The 18,896-nt window shown below is 40.9% G+C and overlaps 1 protein-coding gene across 3 annotated transcripts in view; it reads left to right on the top strand.

The window, feature by feature from the left end:
* Positions 1–18,896, top strand: part of WWP2 (WW domain containing E3 ubiquitin protein ligase 2) — a 145,579-nt gene that overhangs the window by 31,298 nt on the left and 95,385 nt on the right. For all 3 annotated transcript variants that reach the window (XM_061174378.1, XM_061174376.1, XM_061174377.1), the window contains exon 4: positions 1–122. In XM_061174378.1, the coding sequence (XP_061030361.1) occupies positions 1–122 (122 nt within the window). The remainder of the gene's footprint in view (positions 123–18,896) is intronic.

The raw sequence follows: 18,896 nt of genomic DNA, 5'->3' as shown, positions 1-18,896 counted from the left end.
GAATGTCACGGCCCAGAGTCATTTAGATTTGAAGGTCTGGAGCTGCCACACCTTGAGAAATGAACTGCTAGGCACCGCCTCTGTCAACCTCTCCAATGTCCTGAAGAACAATGGGGGCAAAAGTATGTACAAGGAAGGGGTACCTGACGTCATTCATTTGTGGGGGTGGGGAAAAGAATGTGAAGGTGTGGATGTCTCTCACATGGTGGCTAAACCTGGTGATGCAGTTTCCTCCAGGACCAGAGGCTGCAGTTACTGTACTCCCCGTGGATGTGGTCCGTGGAGTTCTAGGAAGGCTGAGAGCTACTCTCTGCCTCTATTGCAGAACTCAGCCCCTTGGTCCAGGGCCCCTAGTGGTGGGATGCACTGATGTCTCCCCCTTGATCCTTCCTCAGGGATGCATACTTTCCCTCTGCCCCTCTTTTCCTGATCCTGATGTGTGATGTGTAGAATCAAACTGTCAAATGCCTCCAGCCTAAATCATTACTTTCCTAGTCTGATCCCTCAAACACAACAAAGGAGCTTCGTCTGTGGGTGGTTGTGTACATGTGTGCCTGCCTGTCTGCGTGGAATGGTGTTACAAATGGTGCCCTGTGCTTAGAAGGCGCTCGATAAACATTTCCTGGATGTTGGAATGCAGTGGAAGCTCTATCATGATTATTCAGCATGCCTCGGCTGCACGGAAATCTAAATCCTCACGTCTGTTTATTGCTGTTTGTGGTCAGTGGAGTAACTCGTGGCTGAGGTATCTGGATCCTCCCTCATAAAGCCTCTATTCAGAGCAGTACCAGATGTGGCGAGGGAATGCCACAGAAAGAAAGGCTCCTTCTTTTCTTGATGTGTGCTGTCTAGCGAATATTTTCTGAACATGGATTTAGTTTAAGAGAGATGTGTGGGTGGGGAGCCCTGAGTCCCAGGGAGAGTGCTGCTTGATTCAAGAGTCTTTCCTTTCTGAGCCTGTGCTTTCTGATGGGCCTCTTGAGTGGTGTGTGAGGCTTCCCTGGTCTTTTCCATTCTGCTGGGCACACACTGATGTGGTGAACCCACTCTGGACTCTGGAATCGTCTGAAATGAGGATCTGCCTCTATTCTAATTCTGCAGGGAACACCCCGCTCCTCTGTCTTCTGAGTCGGTCTTTATTTTCCCAAATGCTAGCCTGCCTTTTATAATTTGATTCTCAAGGAGGATTATATTTACTATGTCATTTGGAAATAGACTTGTGGGCATTCTCACATTAGGACCAGCAACCGACATGAGTGTCCTTTTCTCTCCTTTTTCATTTGTCCAGTTGGCATGCTTTTGCTTTCAGTTACAAAAGTAATTGTTGAAAAATTGGGAATCACACAAAAGCACACAGACACACAAAGAAAATAAAATTCTCCTGGAAGCACAGTACCTAGTGATAATTATTGTTAACATTTTGATATATGCCTTTCTGAGCTTTTTTTCCCTGTGTGCAGTGTATTAATATTTAAGACATCAGTGAAACAAAATTGAGATCATACATGAACTTATTTTGCAACATGCATTTTTCTCTTTAAAATGTATTACTATATCTTTATTTTTAATTGTGATAAAAAAAACACGTAACGTAAAACTTACCGTCTTAGCCATTTTTAAATGTACAGTGCAGTGGCATTAAGTACATTGACAGGATTCTGCAGCCATCACCTCCATCCGTCTCCAGTACTTTTTCATCTTGCTAAACGCAAACTCTGTATCCATTAAACAGTAACTCCCTCCCTTCTCTCAACCCACACCATTCAACTCTCCGTCCCTATGAATCTGCTTACTCTAGGTACTCCATACGAGTGGCATCATACAGTATTTACCCTTTTGTGTCTGGCTTCTTTCACTCAGCATAATGTCCTTAAGCCTCTTTCACGTGGTACGTATCAGAATCACCTTTTTTTTCTTAATTTTTAAATTTTATTTTATTTTATTTTGGCCACACTGCACGGCTTGTGGGATCTTAGTTACCTGACCAGGGATTGAACCCGGGCCCTCGGCAGGGAAAGCACGGAGTCCTAACCGCAGGACCACCAGGGAATTCCCATAATCCCCTTTTAAAAAATATCTATTTATTTATGGCTGCGTTGGGTCTTTGTTGCTGTGCGCGGGGGCTGCTGTTTGTTGCAGTGCGCGGGCTTCTCATTTGGTGGCTTCTCCTGTTGCAGAGCACGGGCTCTAGGCGCGCGGGCTTCAGTAATTGTGGCACGTGGGCTCTAGAGCGCAGGCTCAGTAGTTGTGGCGCACGGGCTGAGTTGCTCCGCAGCATGTGGGATCTTCCCGGACCAGGGCTCGAACCCATGTCCCCTGCATTGGCAGGCGGATTCTTAACCACTGCGCCACCAGGGAAGTCCCCGGAATTATCTTTTTAATGCCGAATAATATTCCATTGTATGCCGCATTTTGTTCATCCATTCATCCATCCAAGGACATTGGTGAACATGGGTGTCCAAATATCTCTTCAAGTCCCTGCTTTCAATTCTTTTGGATAATATATTCAGAAGTAGAATAGCTGCATCACATGGTAATTCAATTTTAATTTTTTGAGGAACCGCCATACTGTTTTACATAGCTGTTGTACCATAAAATATTTAATTTTTCCTCAAAAGTCAGTTTTTGATGACTGTCTGGTAGTAGTCTTATCAGATGGCTGTGTGAAAATTTAAGGTTGAACATTTGGGTAGTTTTCAGTATTTCACAGTCACAAATAATGCTATTTTGATAAACTTATAAGTTTACAAATCTTTGTACCAATTGTTAAAAATTTGTGTTAAATTATTGAACATAGACTTGCTGGATTTAAACATTTTTCAAGGTTTTGGACACATATTGCCAGATTACCCTCCAGAAAAGTTCTACCCATTTATCCTTCCATCAGCTGTAGCCGAGATGGCTGGTTTCTATTGCACTTTGGCATTTATTGGATTTATTTGTAAAAAAAAAAAAAAAAAAAAAATATATATATATATATATATATATATAAAATATATATATATATTTTTAGCCTATTTTATAATTAACGTTTTGCCAGATTTGCTTCATCTATTTCTTTTTGGTTGCAGTATTTAAAGTAAATTACAGGTGTTTCAACCTTTTATCCTAGATTCTTCAGCATGCATCTCATTAAAAAAGGACTTTTTTTACATGATTACTGTACCATTATCACACCTGGCAATATTTACATGAATTCCTCATTATCACCTAATACCCAGTTCGTATTCGATTTCACCATCTATCTCAAAGTGTTGTTTTACAGTTGGTTTGCCCCAACCTGGATTTGGGCAAGGTCCCCTCATTGCATTTGGTGGTTATGTCTTTGAAGTCCCCCCACCTCCACTCTACCTTTTTTAAAGCTGTAATTTACTCAAGGAGACTGAATGTTTTTAAAGTGTGTTTATTGCCTTATTAATGTCCTTTGCTCATTTTTATACTGAAATGTGCATTTTTCTCTTTTGGTTTTGAGAGAGCTCTTTATATGTTAAGGCTGTTATTCTTTGTCTTGTAATTTGTGTTTTCCCAGTTTTTCATTTGCATTTTAATTTATCAGGCTTTTTTTTTTTCCTTTTTCCATACAGATGTTTTAAACTTTCTGTAGTCAAGTCTGTTACCTTTTATAGTTTCAGCCTTTTCTTTTACGTTTTGGAAGGCTTTCCTTTATTCTGAGATCAGGTAAATGATCACCTCTATTTTCCCCTAGTTCACTGTGATTTTATTTTTTTAATTTAATTCTTCATCCAAATGAATTTATTTTTGTGTACAGTGTGAGTAGGGATCTAATTTAATTTTTCCTAAATAGTTAACTGATTACTTTAGCACTACTTATTAAATAACCTATCTATATCCCCAGTGATCTGAGTTGCTACCTTAAGCATATATTAAAAACATATGTATATTTGTACCTGTTTGGGGACTTTCCATTCATTGTTGTTTTTTATCAGCCTTTTCAAATCACTCTGTCTTAGCTAGTATAACATTTTGTTATGTTTTTAATGTCTGACAGTTCAAGTTTCTCTTCTTTTCAAAATCTTCCTGCCTCTTTTCTTTGCATGGATGACACCATCACATGAATTTTAAATTATTTTGTCAGGTTCTCCCCTCTTCCTATTCTCCTACCCCTAATCCCTTGAGATTTTTGTTGGAATCTATCATATGTAAAGTTTCTTTATGGAGAATTTTCATACCAGGAACATGGAATGTTTCTAAATTCACTCAAATCATTTTGAAGTTATCTTCAGATAGATTCTTTTAGTTTTTAAAGAAGCTTTGATATTATTTTCAGTGGGATCTTTTTCTATTATGTCTTCTAACTTAATGTTGTTGGTATATGACTATTAGTTTCTGTATTTTCTTTTATATAATCAGTCACTTGCTGAATTCTTAGTATAGGTTTTCAACAGTTTCTTTTGGATTTTCTTGGTAGACGTTTATGTGGTTTCTAAGATCGATAATTTTGATCATCTTAGGAGATAATTTTACTTCTTTTTCTTTGTTAGTTGCTTTGTATACAACTTCCTGTTTTAGTGGTGATAGAGTGGGCATTCTCCCCTAATAACCAAACTTATAGTGACTTCTGTAGGTGTCAGGCTGGGTATTAGTTGGTAACCTGTCTTCTTGATTTACTAATCATTGTTGTCTTTTTCAAAAAATCAGGATAAGGGTTGAATTTTGAGCAAATAGCTTTTATTTTATCTTTTAAAAAATATTTATTTATTTATTTATTTGGCTGCGTTGGGTCTTAGTTGTGGCACGCGAGATCTTTTAGTTGCAGCATGCAGCAAATAGCTTTTAAGCAACCATTGGGATAATTATATGATGTTTCTCCTTTCAATGTATTATATTAATTTCCTTGTAGTAACAACCCTAGAATTTCTAGAATATACCTAATTGCTCATGGTAGATTATTCCTTGAAAATTTTTTTAGAATTACTTGTTCATATTTTATTTGGGGGTTTTCCATCTAATTCATGAGTGACATTTGTTTGTAGTTGTACTATTTTTGTCAGCTTTGGAATCAAGGCTAGGCTAATTTTATAAAGTAAATTGAAGTGCTTTCCAACTTCGGGAATAGCCTCTATAACATGGGAATTATCTGTTCCATGAGTGCAGGAAAGAGCTCACGCATAAAACCAACTAGGTCTGGCACTTTCTCTGAAATAATTCTTTGATGACTTTTTCAGTTTTTTCCCCATAATGATTGGTTTGTTCAGCTTTTCTGACTTATCTTGTGTCAATTTTGTTAATTCATATTTTCTGAGAAAACTGTTTCATGAGATATTCAAATTATGAATATAAAGATTTGAGATAGCTTTCTCATTTTTAAAAATGTTTCTAATTTTTCTCACTTAAAAATGTTGGTATTTTTGTGTTTTTTCCCCATTTATTTTTCTTGACTGGCATAAACATTTTTGTTTTAACTTTTGGCTTTTGATTTATTTTTCACAGGACAACTACTTGGACTTATTTATCAATTATACCATGTTTTCTAATGTTAATTTCTATTTTTAACTTTGTTAACCTTTTTCATCTTTTTGCTTTATTTATTTATTCAATAGTCAGTCATTTATAGCTTTTTGAGTTGAAAGCTTAGTGCATTTATTTTTGTCCTCTCTTATTTAATAATAAAAACATTCTTGCTTTAAATTTGTCTTTGATTTGTACTCCACTTGGTATTCAAATTTTTTTCTGTTAAAGAAAAGTGCACAAATCTTAAGTGAGACAGCTCAATGAATATTTACATGTGTTCACATCTGTGTAATCACCACTCAGATCAAGAGATAGAACATTCCCAGAACCCCAGAAATTTCCCCATGTCCCTTGCTTGCCCTGCCCTGAGATAACAACTATTCTGAATTTTATCACTATTGATCACTATTGATTAGTTTTGCCTATTCTTGAATTTTGTATCAGTGAAATCAATATGTTTTCTCGTGCCTGGCTCTTCGTTATATCTGTGAAATTCATCTGGGCTTTTGCATGTAATGAGAGTTTGTTTTTTTTACTGGGGTATGGTATCCTATTGTATGAATATACCACAATTTATTTGTCTCATCTCCTGTTGGTAGACATTTGGGTTAGTTCCAGTTTTTAGCCATCATGAGAAAGCTGCTGTGAACATTCTTATACATGTATTTTGGAAGACACAGACATGCACTTCTGTTAAATCTATCTATCTATGTGTCTATCTATCTATATCTATCTTGGGGACTTGTTTCATAGGGTGGATGTATGTTTAGCTTTAGTAGAGACTGTCTGGTGGAGAACCAATTTGCCATCCCCTACATTTTGCTGGGTTCTGCTCCTTTTTTGTAATTGCTCTTGTGATTTTCTCTTTGAGCCCAGAGTGATTCAGGAGGATGTTTCCTGTGGCTCCCAGGGGCTGTGTTGCTTATGGCAGTGGCTGCAGCTTCTAGTGCTCTTGCTGACGCCAGCCTTAGCACTTTGAGTGTGTGGCTGGGTTGAGCAGTGAGGCACATCAGGTCCGAATCTGATGGAAAATTTGGGCAGTGGGCTGCTTTTTCTTAGAAAAACAAATCTAGGATGACAATATAGATGATATTCTGGCTGTGTTTCCTAAAGCCTTCTGTATAGAGCAAGGCTGTTTCTGATGATTGCAAATCTGTCATGTAGAGAAGTGGTTAAGAACATGTAGACTCTGGAGTCGGACTCCCGGGGTTTGAATCCTGATTCTACCAACTTTGTACATCAGACACTTAACTTCTCAGTGCTTCTGTTTCCTTGTCTGTAAAATATTGTTTCGAGTTTAAGTGAGCTAACAACAGTATGTGACACATGTTCGTACTATAGTAGTAGTAGTAGTAGTAATGGTAGTTATTATTCTGTCTCCTCTGATACTTTCCTTCCCAAAGATTGGGAGGTACAAATCCCAGAGATGGACAGCAGAGACCCAGTTTCCTGATATGGGACCTCCTTGCCTAAATGGGAGGCAGCCCTGAGGGTGTTCCAAGAGAGAATTCTAAGACTGGACAAATGCAAAAGCTTTGCGGGTGTGGAGTGGGGAGACCATTATTAACATGGGACATTTTTCAGCACCACGGTCTTGGAGCCTGCTCTCCTTGGGGAGCTGCTGGGCGGGAAATGTTTCCAGAGTGGTGTCTAAGTATGAATACGGTTTCGTAGGGTAGTGGGTCACAGTAGGTGAGGTGACTCCTCTCATTGTGGCCGGGTCTTCCTGAAACCACTTTTCTTGGGAAAGGGAGTGACGGGTAGCGGTTGCCCCACCTGGTGTTTTTCTGCTCCATGGGACATCATTCTTTCATTTGCTCCCTTGTTTTCCCCTGGGTGGACTTGGAGGTTGACTGGGAGACCCAGCTGATGTTTCCTGCCTCCCCCTGGCCGAGGGATGCTGCAGTGGAGGGTTTTACTCAAGTCCGGCAGTTACATAATGGTCAGCCTTGGCTGACTCCGCAGGGACATTGACCTGGCTGTGGCTGCACAGAGGACTTGACCAAAAGTCCTGGTTTGGCTCTTAAGGATGGTTCTAGTCATCTCTGTGTGGAAGCCAGCTTTTGAGTTTGACTATTGCTTTTCTTAAAATTTATTTTTTTGGGGCTTCCCTGGTGGTCCAGTGGTAAAGAATCTGCCTTCCAATGCAGGGAACAGGGGTTCGATCTCTGGTCGGGGAACTAAGATCCCACGTGCTGCGGGGCAACTAAGCTCACACGCCACAACTACTGAGCCTGCACACCACAACTAGAGGGCCTGCATGCTGCAAACTACAGAGGCCGTGCACCACAACTAGAGAGAGAAAACCCACATGCCACAACTAGAGACAAGCACGCGAGCTGCAACAAAAAATCCCTCATGCTGCAATGAAGATCCTGTGTACCGCACCTAAGACCCGACGCAGCCAAAAATTAAAGAAAAAATAAATAAAATAAAATAAAAATAAAAATAAATAAATCTTAAAAAAAATGTTAAGTCCCCGAAGCAAGAACCAATGCTTTAAAAAATAAAAAAATTAAAAAAAATAAAATTTATTTTTTAAAAAATTGAATGAATACCAATTTAAAATTAATTAATTAATTAATTAATTAATTAGTCTGCGCTGGGTCTTAGTTGCAGCACGTGGGATCTTTGTTGCTGCCTGCAAAATCTTTAGTTGCGGCCTGCAAACTCTTAGTTGCGGCAGGTGGGATCTAGTTCCCTGACCAGGGATCGAACCCCGGCCCCGTCCATTGGGAGCACGGAGTCTTAGCCACTGGGCCACCAGGGAAGTCCCCTGAATACTGATTTTTAAAAACCTTTTTAAGTTTTTATTTATTTATTTATTTATTATTTTTGGCTGTGTTGGGTCTTCGTTTCTGTGCGAGGGCTTTCTCTAGTTGTGGCGAGTGGGGGCCACTCTTCATCACGGTGCGCGGGCCTCTCACTGTCGCGGCCTCTCTTGTTGCAGAGCACAGGCTCCAGACGCGCAGGCTCAGTAGTTGTGGCTCACGGGTCTAGTTGCTCCGCGGCATGTGGGATCTTCCCAGACCAGGGCTCGAACCCGTGTCCCCTGCATTGGCAGGCAAATTCTCAACCACTGCGCCACCAGGGAAACCCTAAAAACCTTTTTATTAGGGGAATTTTCAAACATAATCCCCATCCCCCAGTAGTCACCAGCATGTTTCATCCGTACCCGCCCACTGGATGATCTTCATTTCTTTCTAGCTTGGTAGCAGATAGGAGCTGAGACCCACTTTTCTCTTGTAGCTCTCCTCTCTAGTAGTTGGACTCATCAACACTGCAGATCTTGGCACTGCCAGATTGTTCTGCTTTCAAGGAGGGAAATATGGCTTGAAGTAGATTAAAAAAAAAAATCCAAACTTCTTTATTTTAAAATAATTTCAAATTCAGAGACAAGTTACAAGGCTAGGGCAAAGAACTCCCCTATACTCTTCATCCATGTGGTGGTATTTTGATGCATTTGCCTTAACATCGTCTGTATGTCTGTATATGCATGTATGGTGATTTGCCGAATCATTTTAAATTATAAATCTTATACGTCTTTATCCCTGAATATTTAAATGTGTATTTCCTAAGAAGGATATTTTCTTGCCTAACCACTATAAAGAACCTAATCAAGAAATCTAACATTTTTACAGTATTGTTATATAATTCGTATTTTCTAATTGTTGCAAAAATGCACTTCAGGTGATTTCCAGGATCCCATGCAAGATTGTGCATTACATTTGGTTGTCCTTAAATCTGGGGTCAGTTCCTCAGCCTATTTTTGTCTTTGATGACACTGTCATTGTTAAAGAGTTCAGGCTGTCTTTTTGTAGAATCTCCTCAGTTTGGATTCAGAGTACTACACATTTTTGGCAGGAGCATTCCAGAAGTGATGTTGCGTCCTTCTCAGTGTGTCAGATCAGGGGGCACACAACTCAGCTTGTTTCATTATTGATGATGTGAACTTTGACCCTTGGGTTAGGGTTGTGTCTGCCAGGTTCTCCACTGTAAAATGACTATTTTCTCTTTATAACTAAGAAGTTTTTTATGGGGAGATACCATACTTTGAGACTATGTAAATATCTGTTCCTCATCACACCGTCACCTACTAGTTTTTGCATTCATTAATGATTTTTGTCTGAATCAGTTAATGTTCTGATGGTCGCAAAATTGTTTTTCCAATTTAGTCATTCCTTCTACATTTATTAGTTGGCATACTGCTGCAAGGAAGAGCTTTTCTTTTTCCTTTATATAGGTATGTATTATCAGTCTCAACTCATGGATTCTTATTTTATGCATGGGTTATAATTTATTACTGCCATTATTTTGATGCTCAAATTATCCCTGGTTTGGCCAGTGGATGCCTCTTCAAGCTTGCTCCTGTATCCTTTTGACATGTCCCCATCATATATTTTTTTCCAAACATCATCCAACATAGATAGAATTTACTATGTGATAAAGGTGGCATTTAAAATCAGTAAAGAAAGGTGAACAAATTGGGACCATTGGTTAACCCAGTGGTTTTCAAAGTGTGGTGTCCAGATCAGCAGCATAGGCGTCACCTGGAAACATATTAGAAACATAAATTCTCAGGCCCTCTCCCAGTCCTACAGAACCAGAAAACCTGGGGATGAGGCGCGGCAATGTGTGTTTTAACAAATGCTCCAGGGCATTCTGATGCCGGTTCAAGTCTTAGAACCACTGAGTTACCACTGGGAAAAAATACAGTTAGATACCTTCCTTACACTAACACTTGTGCTGGTTTTCTTTATTTAGTTTTTAAACGTTTAACCCTTTAATCAATCTGGAGTTTTTTTTTGGTGTATGGTGTAGGCCAAGGATCTAGTTGTATTTTTTCCGTATGGGTTTTACGGTGTCACTGTTTTCACTGGAGGGAGTGCCAGTATCAGGCTGGACATACCTCTTCTCACTGCTTTTTTTTTTTTAATTTTTATTTTTTTGGCTGCGTTGGGTCTTAGTTGCAGCATGCGGGATCTTCGTTGAGGCATGCGAGATCTTTCGTTGTGGCGCACTGTCTCTTCGTTGCCGCACTCGGGCTTCCCTCTAGTTGTGGCGCGCGGGGGTCCAGAACGTGTGGGCTCTGCAGTTTGTGGCACGCGGGCTCTCTTGTTGAGGTGCGCGAGCTCTGGCGTGCAGGCTTAGTTGCCCCGCGGAATGTGGGATCTTAGTTCCCCGACCAGGGATTGAACCTGTGTCCCCTGCATTGGAAGGCGGATTCTTTACCACTGGACCACCAGGGAAGTCCCCTCACTGCTCTTTTTCTTCAAAACTTTCTTGGCTCTTGAGCCTTCATTTTTCCTGAAAGACTTTATGTATACACACACACACATAAATATCTATTCTGTGTCTATATATTCAAGGTGATGAGTTTATGCTGAAATCTCCAATTCTAATTCAACCCCACAGAGTTCTTGCTAACTTTCCTCCTTTCCACACGAGAACCCTGGCTCTCACCGTCATCCACATATTTACTCATTTCTATACACACAGGAGGCGGTTAGAGAATTGCTGTACTCAGACCACTGTGAAAAATGAAGTACCTTCGAAAAGCTTTTTGCTTATGCTCTTCGTTTTCTATGCGTGTCTGTTTTCTTTCCCCATGTGTGTCTCCCAGATATAAAAAAAAAAAAAAAAAAAAATGAGAGAGGGAGAAAAAGCAAACAGCTCCCTATTTATTTAAAAATCTTATAAGCAGAGGGTTGTTACTGCACTTTATGTTCCAAGAACAGATAGGCCAGTCACGAGGGCTGCACCACCTCCCTCCCTCTTCCATGAGGATGGAGTGTTCTGGTGGGTGGGCCATGCATCTCAAGGAGGCAGGCCTGACAGACAGTGCATGCATTTATTTTAAAGTAAACACCACACTGTTTTTCCAGTTTTTCAACTGAAAGAGAAATAAACCACTGATCCTTGGAACCTGAGTCAGAGGGAGAAGAGAGAAAACTTTTGAAAATTGCTCCTAAGTTAAAAACAATTTTAAATTTAAGTTTGAGAAATTATTCACTGTTTCTTCAGATGAGGAGGAGGCGGGCAAGAGACAAAAGTAAAAGGAAGGATGTGACAGTCCTGTAAGCTGGTAGGGAGCTATTATTTAGGGCATAGTTACAAACTCCAGTGCCTTGATTAGACCTGATGGGAGAATGGCCAAACCAGTTCTACATAGCCAAGTAGTTACTTTTATGAACCTGGTAAACCACTAAGACCTAGTTATTTCAGTCTCATGGTATACTCACAGAAGATTTCTGAGAAATTCTCTCTTGCTCCCCAAATTGAAAATAGTATAATTGTATCTCTGGGATGCGCCCCCGCCCCCCACCCCCCATACCACAGTCCACAGATGCTCAAGTCCCTTATATAAAATAGCATAGTATTTGCATATTACCTATGTACATACCCCCGTATACTTTAAATTATCTCTAGATTACCTATAATACCCAATACAATGTAAGTGCTTTGTAAATAGTTGCTGGAGCACAGCAAGTTCAAAGTTTGCTTTTGGGAATTTTCTGGAATTTTTATTTTCCTGAATATTTTTGATCCACACGTGGTTGTATCTGAGAATATGGAGCATGTGGATATGTGGCGGGGGAGGCTGACTATTAATATTTTTTCTGATAATAAAAACAACGTATGCTCCTAAAACTGAAAATGTTACTGTTATTTTTCTGATTATTATTGTTGTTTTATGCTTATTGAAAAAAAAGACAAAGAACATTGGGAGTGCTAAGTACGTACCAGGCATTATTCTGAATTCTTGATCTCTATCTATCTATCTATCTATCTATCTATCTATCTATGTCTATATCTATTCTTTCCATTTAATCCTCCTGCATACCTATAATGTAGGTTGTACTGCCATCCCCTTTGATGAGGAAATAGGCAGATGTTATGTAACTTGCCCAAGATCACATAGTAGGTGGTGGCAGAGTTGGGATTTAACCCAGGCCTTTTTGGTCTCAGGGCCGTTGCCTGCAACCTCTGCATATACTGCCTTCCAAAGAAGGAGAAGGTTAAAAATCACTGGAAATTCTTCTTTTTCCCCCCACAAAGCTAGGAAATCTTGTTCTGTTATTATGAACTCCAATGAATGTATGCATTTTTTAAAGACAATTTTTTAGAGCAATTTTAGGGTTCACAGCAAAATTGAGAAGGTACATGGAAATTTTTTTATTCAGAGCTAACCCGGTTAATATTTTGTTATATATCAACTCAGCTTTTTGGGGGTATGTCAATCATATATATATATATATATATGTGTGTGTGTGTGTGTGTGTGTGTGTGTGTGTGTGTGTGTGTGTGTGTGTGTGTGTGAGTGTCTAACTTTTTCCCCAAACTGGGAACTCACTCTACATATTGCTTTATAACTTGCTTTATTTCCACCCAGTTTTTCTACCTCAATGAAACTAGATCCTTTTAATGGCTACAACAGCATTTTTTTGGTATGAATGCACCATAGTTTAACAGATCTTTTATTGTTGGCCGTTTCTGCGTCTTTACAAGCAAGACTTTTCAGTAAATTCTTGTAATGATATCTTTGTTCTCCTGTCCTTTTTTTCCCTTAGGGTAGTAAATTCTTAGGCATGCATTGCTGGGTCAAAAGGCAGGCACGCTGCAAGTTTTGTGATATCCGTGGCCTGGGTCTGCTGCAAAGACTGGACCCGTTCACACAACCCACCGTGTGTGTGCACGTGTACTTGTTTCCCTTACCCCCAGTGGCGCTGGGCATTGCCAGTCTTTTAACCTCTGCCAGTCTGTTTGGCTGCGACAGTGATTTCTCTTTGTTATTTTAATTTGCATCTCTTTTCTTCCCTTTCCTTCTTGAGGAACTCCTGGGTAACCTTTTGTCCTTGCTGCCTTGCTGCAAATGCTGTACCAGGTCTCCGGTCACCTCCGTGTGACTCCATCCAGGGTCAGTTCTCATTTCCAACTCACTTGCCTTGCAGACTGGATACAAGGAATCCATCCCTCCTCCTTGACCTACTCTTTTCACTTGGTTTTCAGGACACCACGCCCGGCTGGTGTTCTATCTTTCCAGTCACTCTTTTCCAGTCTCCTTTGCTGGTTTTCTCCTCGCTGGTCCAGAAGCATTGGGATACCCCAAGTTGGCTTAGTCTTGCATCCACCTGTTAATTTATACCTCTTCCTTTCACCATCTCATCCAGCCTCACGGCTTTAAATTTGGTCCGTTCACCTATGACTTGCACCCTGGGCCTTTCTCCGGGCAACCTGAGACCGTGTTTCTAGATGTCTAATCAGCATCCTGGAATTAACATGTTAAAAGCTGAGCTATCAGCTTTCCATCTCAGGCAACGGAGATGGAGATTTGGTGTTGCTCAGGCTGAAAACCTGGGTGTCCTCCTTGACGCCACTCTTTCTATTACAACCCACGCTCGGTCCATCAACATGTCCTGCCCTCATTACCTTCAAGATACCTTCGAGGAACTGTTTCTCACCCTGACAGCTGCCGTCACCCATGTCCACCTCACCACCACTTCTCGACTCAGGAGGCAAAGGCCTCCTAACTGGTCTCCCGGCATCATCTGCCTTTGTCTCCCTACACTTCAGTTTTGAGCCCAGCAGCCAGAATGATCCAACCCATAAGTCAAATCACATCACTCCTCCAGTGGTTGCCTTTCTCACTAAAAGTAAAAACTGAAGTCCTTCCCAAACAGCCTAAAAAGCCTTCCCTGATCTTTCTGTCAGCTCTCTGTTACCCCATCTCAATCATTCCACCCTCACCAAACCGCCTTCTGCCCATAGGCCTGTGTGCTCTTCCTCCAACCCACTGCTGCTCTTGCCTCAGGGCCTTTGCACCGCCCTGACCTTCGTCCCAAAATATTTCCTCCTTGTGTGTCCTCCTGCCTTTCTCCCTCAGCCCCTTCCAGCCCACTCAGATGTCACCTCAGTGAGGGCTTCCCTGATCAATTCAGTGACTGTTTTTTTTTAATTTTACCAAGGTGTGCAACATCACCGTGAACTTTCCCACCACCTCAGTAAGATCCCTCCTGCTCACTTAGCTCCTGTTCCCATTAGTTCCTGTTGCCACCCCCAGCCCCTGGCAACCACTAAGCTGCTTCCTGTCTCTGTAGATTTGCCTTTTCTGGACACTTTATACAAATGGAATCATACGTGTGGCCCTGACCAAACCACCTTAATTTCAGTTCCTCCCTACACAACATTCCCTATTCCTTTCCCTGCTTTATTTTCTTTTTAGCAGTATCCCTATATAGTATATATACATTTTGTTTATTTATCTGACTTATTGGCCTCTACAACTAGAATGTGAGCTCCATGGGGGCAGGCACTGTTTGGTTTTTGTTAACTCTTGTACATCTCCTCACTCCTGTGCCCAGAACACAAAGAAGATACTAATAATATAATATAATGTATAACATAACATAATATGATATTATACAATGTAATGTAATAATATGATATTAGTATATATATAATATACATATTTAATTCGATTAGTGAGGATGAACATCTTTTTATGTGACTGTGGTTTTTGTGGCCAGTGTCGTGGCTGACCGCTGAGGCAGAGGTAGGACCAGGGTAGTGCTGGGTGCCCTTTCTGGGGAGGCATCAGGCAGAATCCGTCCCCAGCCTCCAAATGCAAGCCTTTGTTTCATTTTACCTCCATCCAGTTGCAGTTGTATCAGTGACTACTGTTTCCTTGATTGGCACCAGATGCCAGGCATTGGGATTTAAAACCATCTTTAATAGTCTCTGAAAAGCTCCCTGTGTGTTGCTTTCCATCATTGTGCACCTCAGGCAGATACGGCCAAGCCAGAACCTCAAGGAATTTCTGAAGAAGCCAACAGCCACCCCCTCCCCTGACCCCAGACCCCCAGTTTCTCAAAGTTACAGCTGGTCCCAGCTCGCGGCTTTGGTGTCAGTGGAGAGCTGGTCAAAAGAAAAGGTCCTTTTAGCCAGCAGTCTCGAAAGTAAACACACAGGCCCCTGCAATGCAGGGTAAAACAGACCTGCTCTCTGTGTCACCGGCTGAGAGGCTGCCTTGTGAAACCTCACTTGAAAAAAGAAGAAAAGCTTTCTGTCAGGAAAGCCATCCCCTGTACGTGGCTGCCTCAGTGTGGCCTGGGGTTTAAGGCTGCCTCCAGAGTGTTCTGTAAACTTACTGGCTTTGGAGGGCCGTCAGCCTCGTGGGAATGCCTGTTTGAACAAAGAGCGATTCCACCCCTCAAAACACGAACGCTGGCTGAGGCTGTCCCCCTTTTTCTTTTTCTAATGGTATATTGAAAACTTTTGCATTTTAATCCATAGTATTTGGTCCGACAGTTTTCCCCTCTTTTCTTTCTTTCTTTCTTTTTTTTTTTTTCTTTTTAGACTTATGAATTTGTCAGTGTTGGATCAGGGTTTTGTGTGACAGGAAATGTACTTCTTTTCTATCGGGCATTTTCTTAGGGTTGTGAGAGGGGCCTGCGGCGGGGTCGGGGGTGGGGGCAGGGTGGGTGTGAAGTTTATTTACCAGCATTTGCACAGTAAATCCCTTTGAGCACTGGGCTAGATGCCGGAGATGCAGCAGTGAAGTAAGGCAGACAGTCTCGGAATTTAGGATCTAGAGAGGAAAGCGGACAGACGTTGGACAGATAACTGGTGCAGACTGTTCCAGTTGTGACAGATACGATGGAGGAAAGTGCAGGGTGCTCTGGGAGTATATCATTCAGGACTTAACCTAGACTGGGGTCAGGGGGTGTCAAGGAAGGCTTCCCCGAGGAAGTGACACCAGGACTGCAGAAGGATGACAAGCGATTGTCCAGGCCAACAAGGAGAAAAGCATTCCAGGCTGAAGGAAGCTTGGAGGCAGGAAAAAGCTTAGTTCAGTCAAATTACACAGAGAAGGCCCCCGGGGCCAGCCGGGCCTGGGCAGACAGCTGCTCAAGATTATGACTAAAAACGGCAGGGAGGAGGCGCCCAAGCAGCGCTGTCCAGTAGAAATGTGATGTGAGCCACAGACACAATTTAAAGTTTTCTAGTAGCCACATTAGAGAAAGTAAAAACAGAAATAAACGGGAAATTTGTTTTAGTGATCTATTTTCTTTAGTCCAATATATACCAAATGTTATCATTTTAACATATGAGATCTGGTGTGTCATTTACACTCCCAGCACATCTCAGTCTGGAGATAGGAAAATGAGACTGTTGCCTGGATGTGAGCAGTTTCCTTCCGCTTGCCAGAAAAAAAACCAACCCTGAAGTATTGCATGTGATGACGGGGCCTCTTCCTTGTGCCAGTTCCCTGAGAGTGGCTCCCGCCTGCCTGCCCGTCCAGTCTCCCAGGTTCTTCAGGGGAGACACCGCGGCTGCTGGGGTCATACGATGATCAGACCTCGTTTTAGCTCATCGGAGTACATGATTTCCTCTTTTCCTTCAGTCTTCTGGGATTCTAGGAGCATTTTTCTTAGAGCAGGAGACTTACTCTTGTAGGAGAGTGGTGAGTTGGGAGGGAAAGCGATCCTGGATCAGAGTAAGAGTGCCACAGTTACACGTGTGGTGCGGTCAGTGCCACGGGTCAGGTACAGAGCGGAGATTTTCACCTTAGCGTCAGGCCCGGCCTGGGGGATGCTGTTTATTATGTACAGGACAGCAAGGCACACAGTTCTCAGAATATAATGTCTGTGTCTTCCCTCCCTCCCGCTCTTAATTAACTGATTCATGTTTATTTCCACGTGTATTACATGAATTCATTCTTTTGGAGCCGGGTTCATTGTGGTAAAGGCTGAATTCCCTTAGAACGTGCTGCTCCCTCAATCCTAAAACCCTCCTCAACAGATAGATTGCTTCTGTATATATTTTTAAAGATTCTTAGGATACTTTACAAGTCAAAGGGCACAACTTGTGGGCCTAGGGTGAATTCACTTTTGCATGTGTAGTTTATACGTGTGTTTTTGTGCTGGTGTTTGCAAGTCTGATGACTTCATACAAAGTTGACGACAGTGACCTATGTCATGGGGAAACGGTTTGGAATGTGTGTGCTTACATCATATTTTGAATTTCTTTCTTTTTTTTTCATATTTTGTATTTCTGCTTGAATTTTTTATAATAAGCATGTTGTTTAAAAAATTGTAAGTTAATGTTATTTATTGTGGAGCAAATATTATATAGCATAAATGGGGAAATTTTTAAACTTTTTATTATAGAAAGTTTCAAAGATAAATAAAAGTAGAGAGAATCATATAATGACTGAATCATCCTGTATCCGTTACCCACTTTGAACAATGAGGACCACGTGTCCAGTTGTCTTTCATCTCTAGCCCCCACTTTTTGGGGATGTATTTGAAAACAAATCTTAGGTATCATGTCATTTCATTTGTAAACACTTCTGTATACATGTGTAACTGATATTGGAAATTGAGAAAAAATACATATTCACTGTGCAGATAATGGAAATTTAAAAAGTGAAACCTTTATTTCATAATCGGACTCTTCAAACACAACTTATTTTCTCTGCTTCATTTATTTCTTTGCCCCTTTACATACTTATTTTTACAGGGTTTTAATAATAGGGTGCTTTTTATAACTTCATGGTCTTGTTTTTTTTAGAATTAACATTGTAGTGTAAATGATGTTCCATGTTGTTCACTCTTCATAATCATTAATCCAAATCTTAATTGTGGCATAATATTTCACTCATTTGAAATTTGTAATTTTTCAAAAGCCATTTTTTAAAAGGGGGAATTTTTTTTTATTGTGAAGTGATTACCACAATAAGTTTAGTTAACCTTCATCATCTCAGATAGATACAAAAAGAATAAAGGAAAAAAAATGTTTTTTTTTCTTGTGATGAGAACTTTTAGGATTTCCTGTCTTTGCATCTTTCCAGTAGATCATACAGCAGTGTTAACTGTAGTCACCACGCTGTCCATCACATCCTTGGTCCTTATTTATCTTACAACTGGAAGTTTGTGCTTTTTGACTACCTTCATCCAATTCCTCCACTCTGCTGATTTGTTTAAGAGCAGAACCTTAACCATGAAAGCGCTCTTCTAGCTGGGCTCCTGGATTTCGCTATTCCGAGACCGTGGAAAAGGAGGTTTGTTCATTGAAAGCCTTTCTCTGCTGTGTTTACAAACACGTCCTCAATTCTGTGCAACGGGGAGAGGTGGTATAGTCACCGAGGTTCCCTGAGGGCGCAGAGAATGGATAAGCTGCTCAGATGGGCCTAGTCTAGGAATCCTCTGAATTAATGGGTGATGAGGACCACCCCCGCCTTGGGATAGAGGAGCTCTAATGACAAGGCCGCAGTAATTAATGTGAACTAACAGTTTATCCTAAAGATGCAACTTTCCCAGATCTGTATTTATTTCCTCTAAATCACTTTAAAAATAGGCTATAGCTTTACAGACAGTGAGATTCACCAAGACAGATGAGGCTTTTTTTCGTTTCCTATGTGA

This window comes from Eubalaena glacialis, chromosome 18, assembly GCF_028564815.1.
Source record: "Eubalaena glacialis isolate mEubGla1 chromosome 18, mEubGla1.1.hap2.+ XY, whole genome shotgun sequence".
Classification (NCBI taxonomy): Eukaryota; Metazoa; Chordata; class Mammalia; order Artiodactyla; family Balaenidae; genus Eubalaena; species Eubalaena glacialis.
This window is presented reverse-complemented; position numbering and strand designations above follow the sequence as displayed.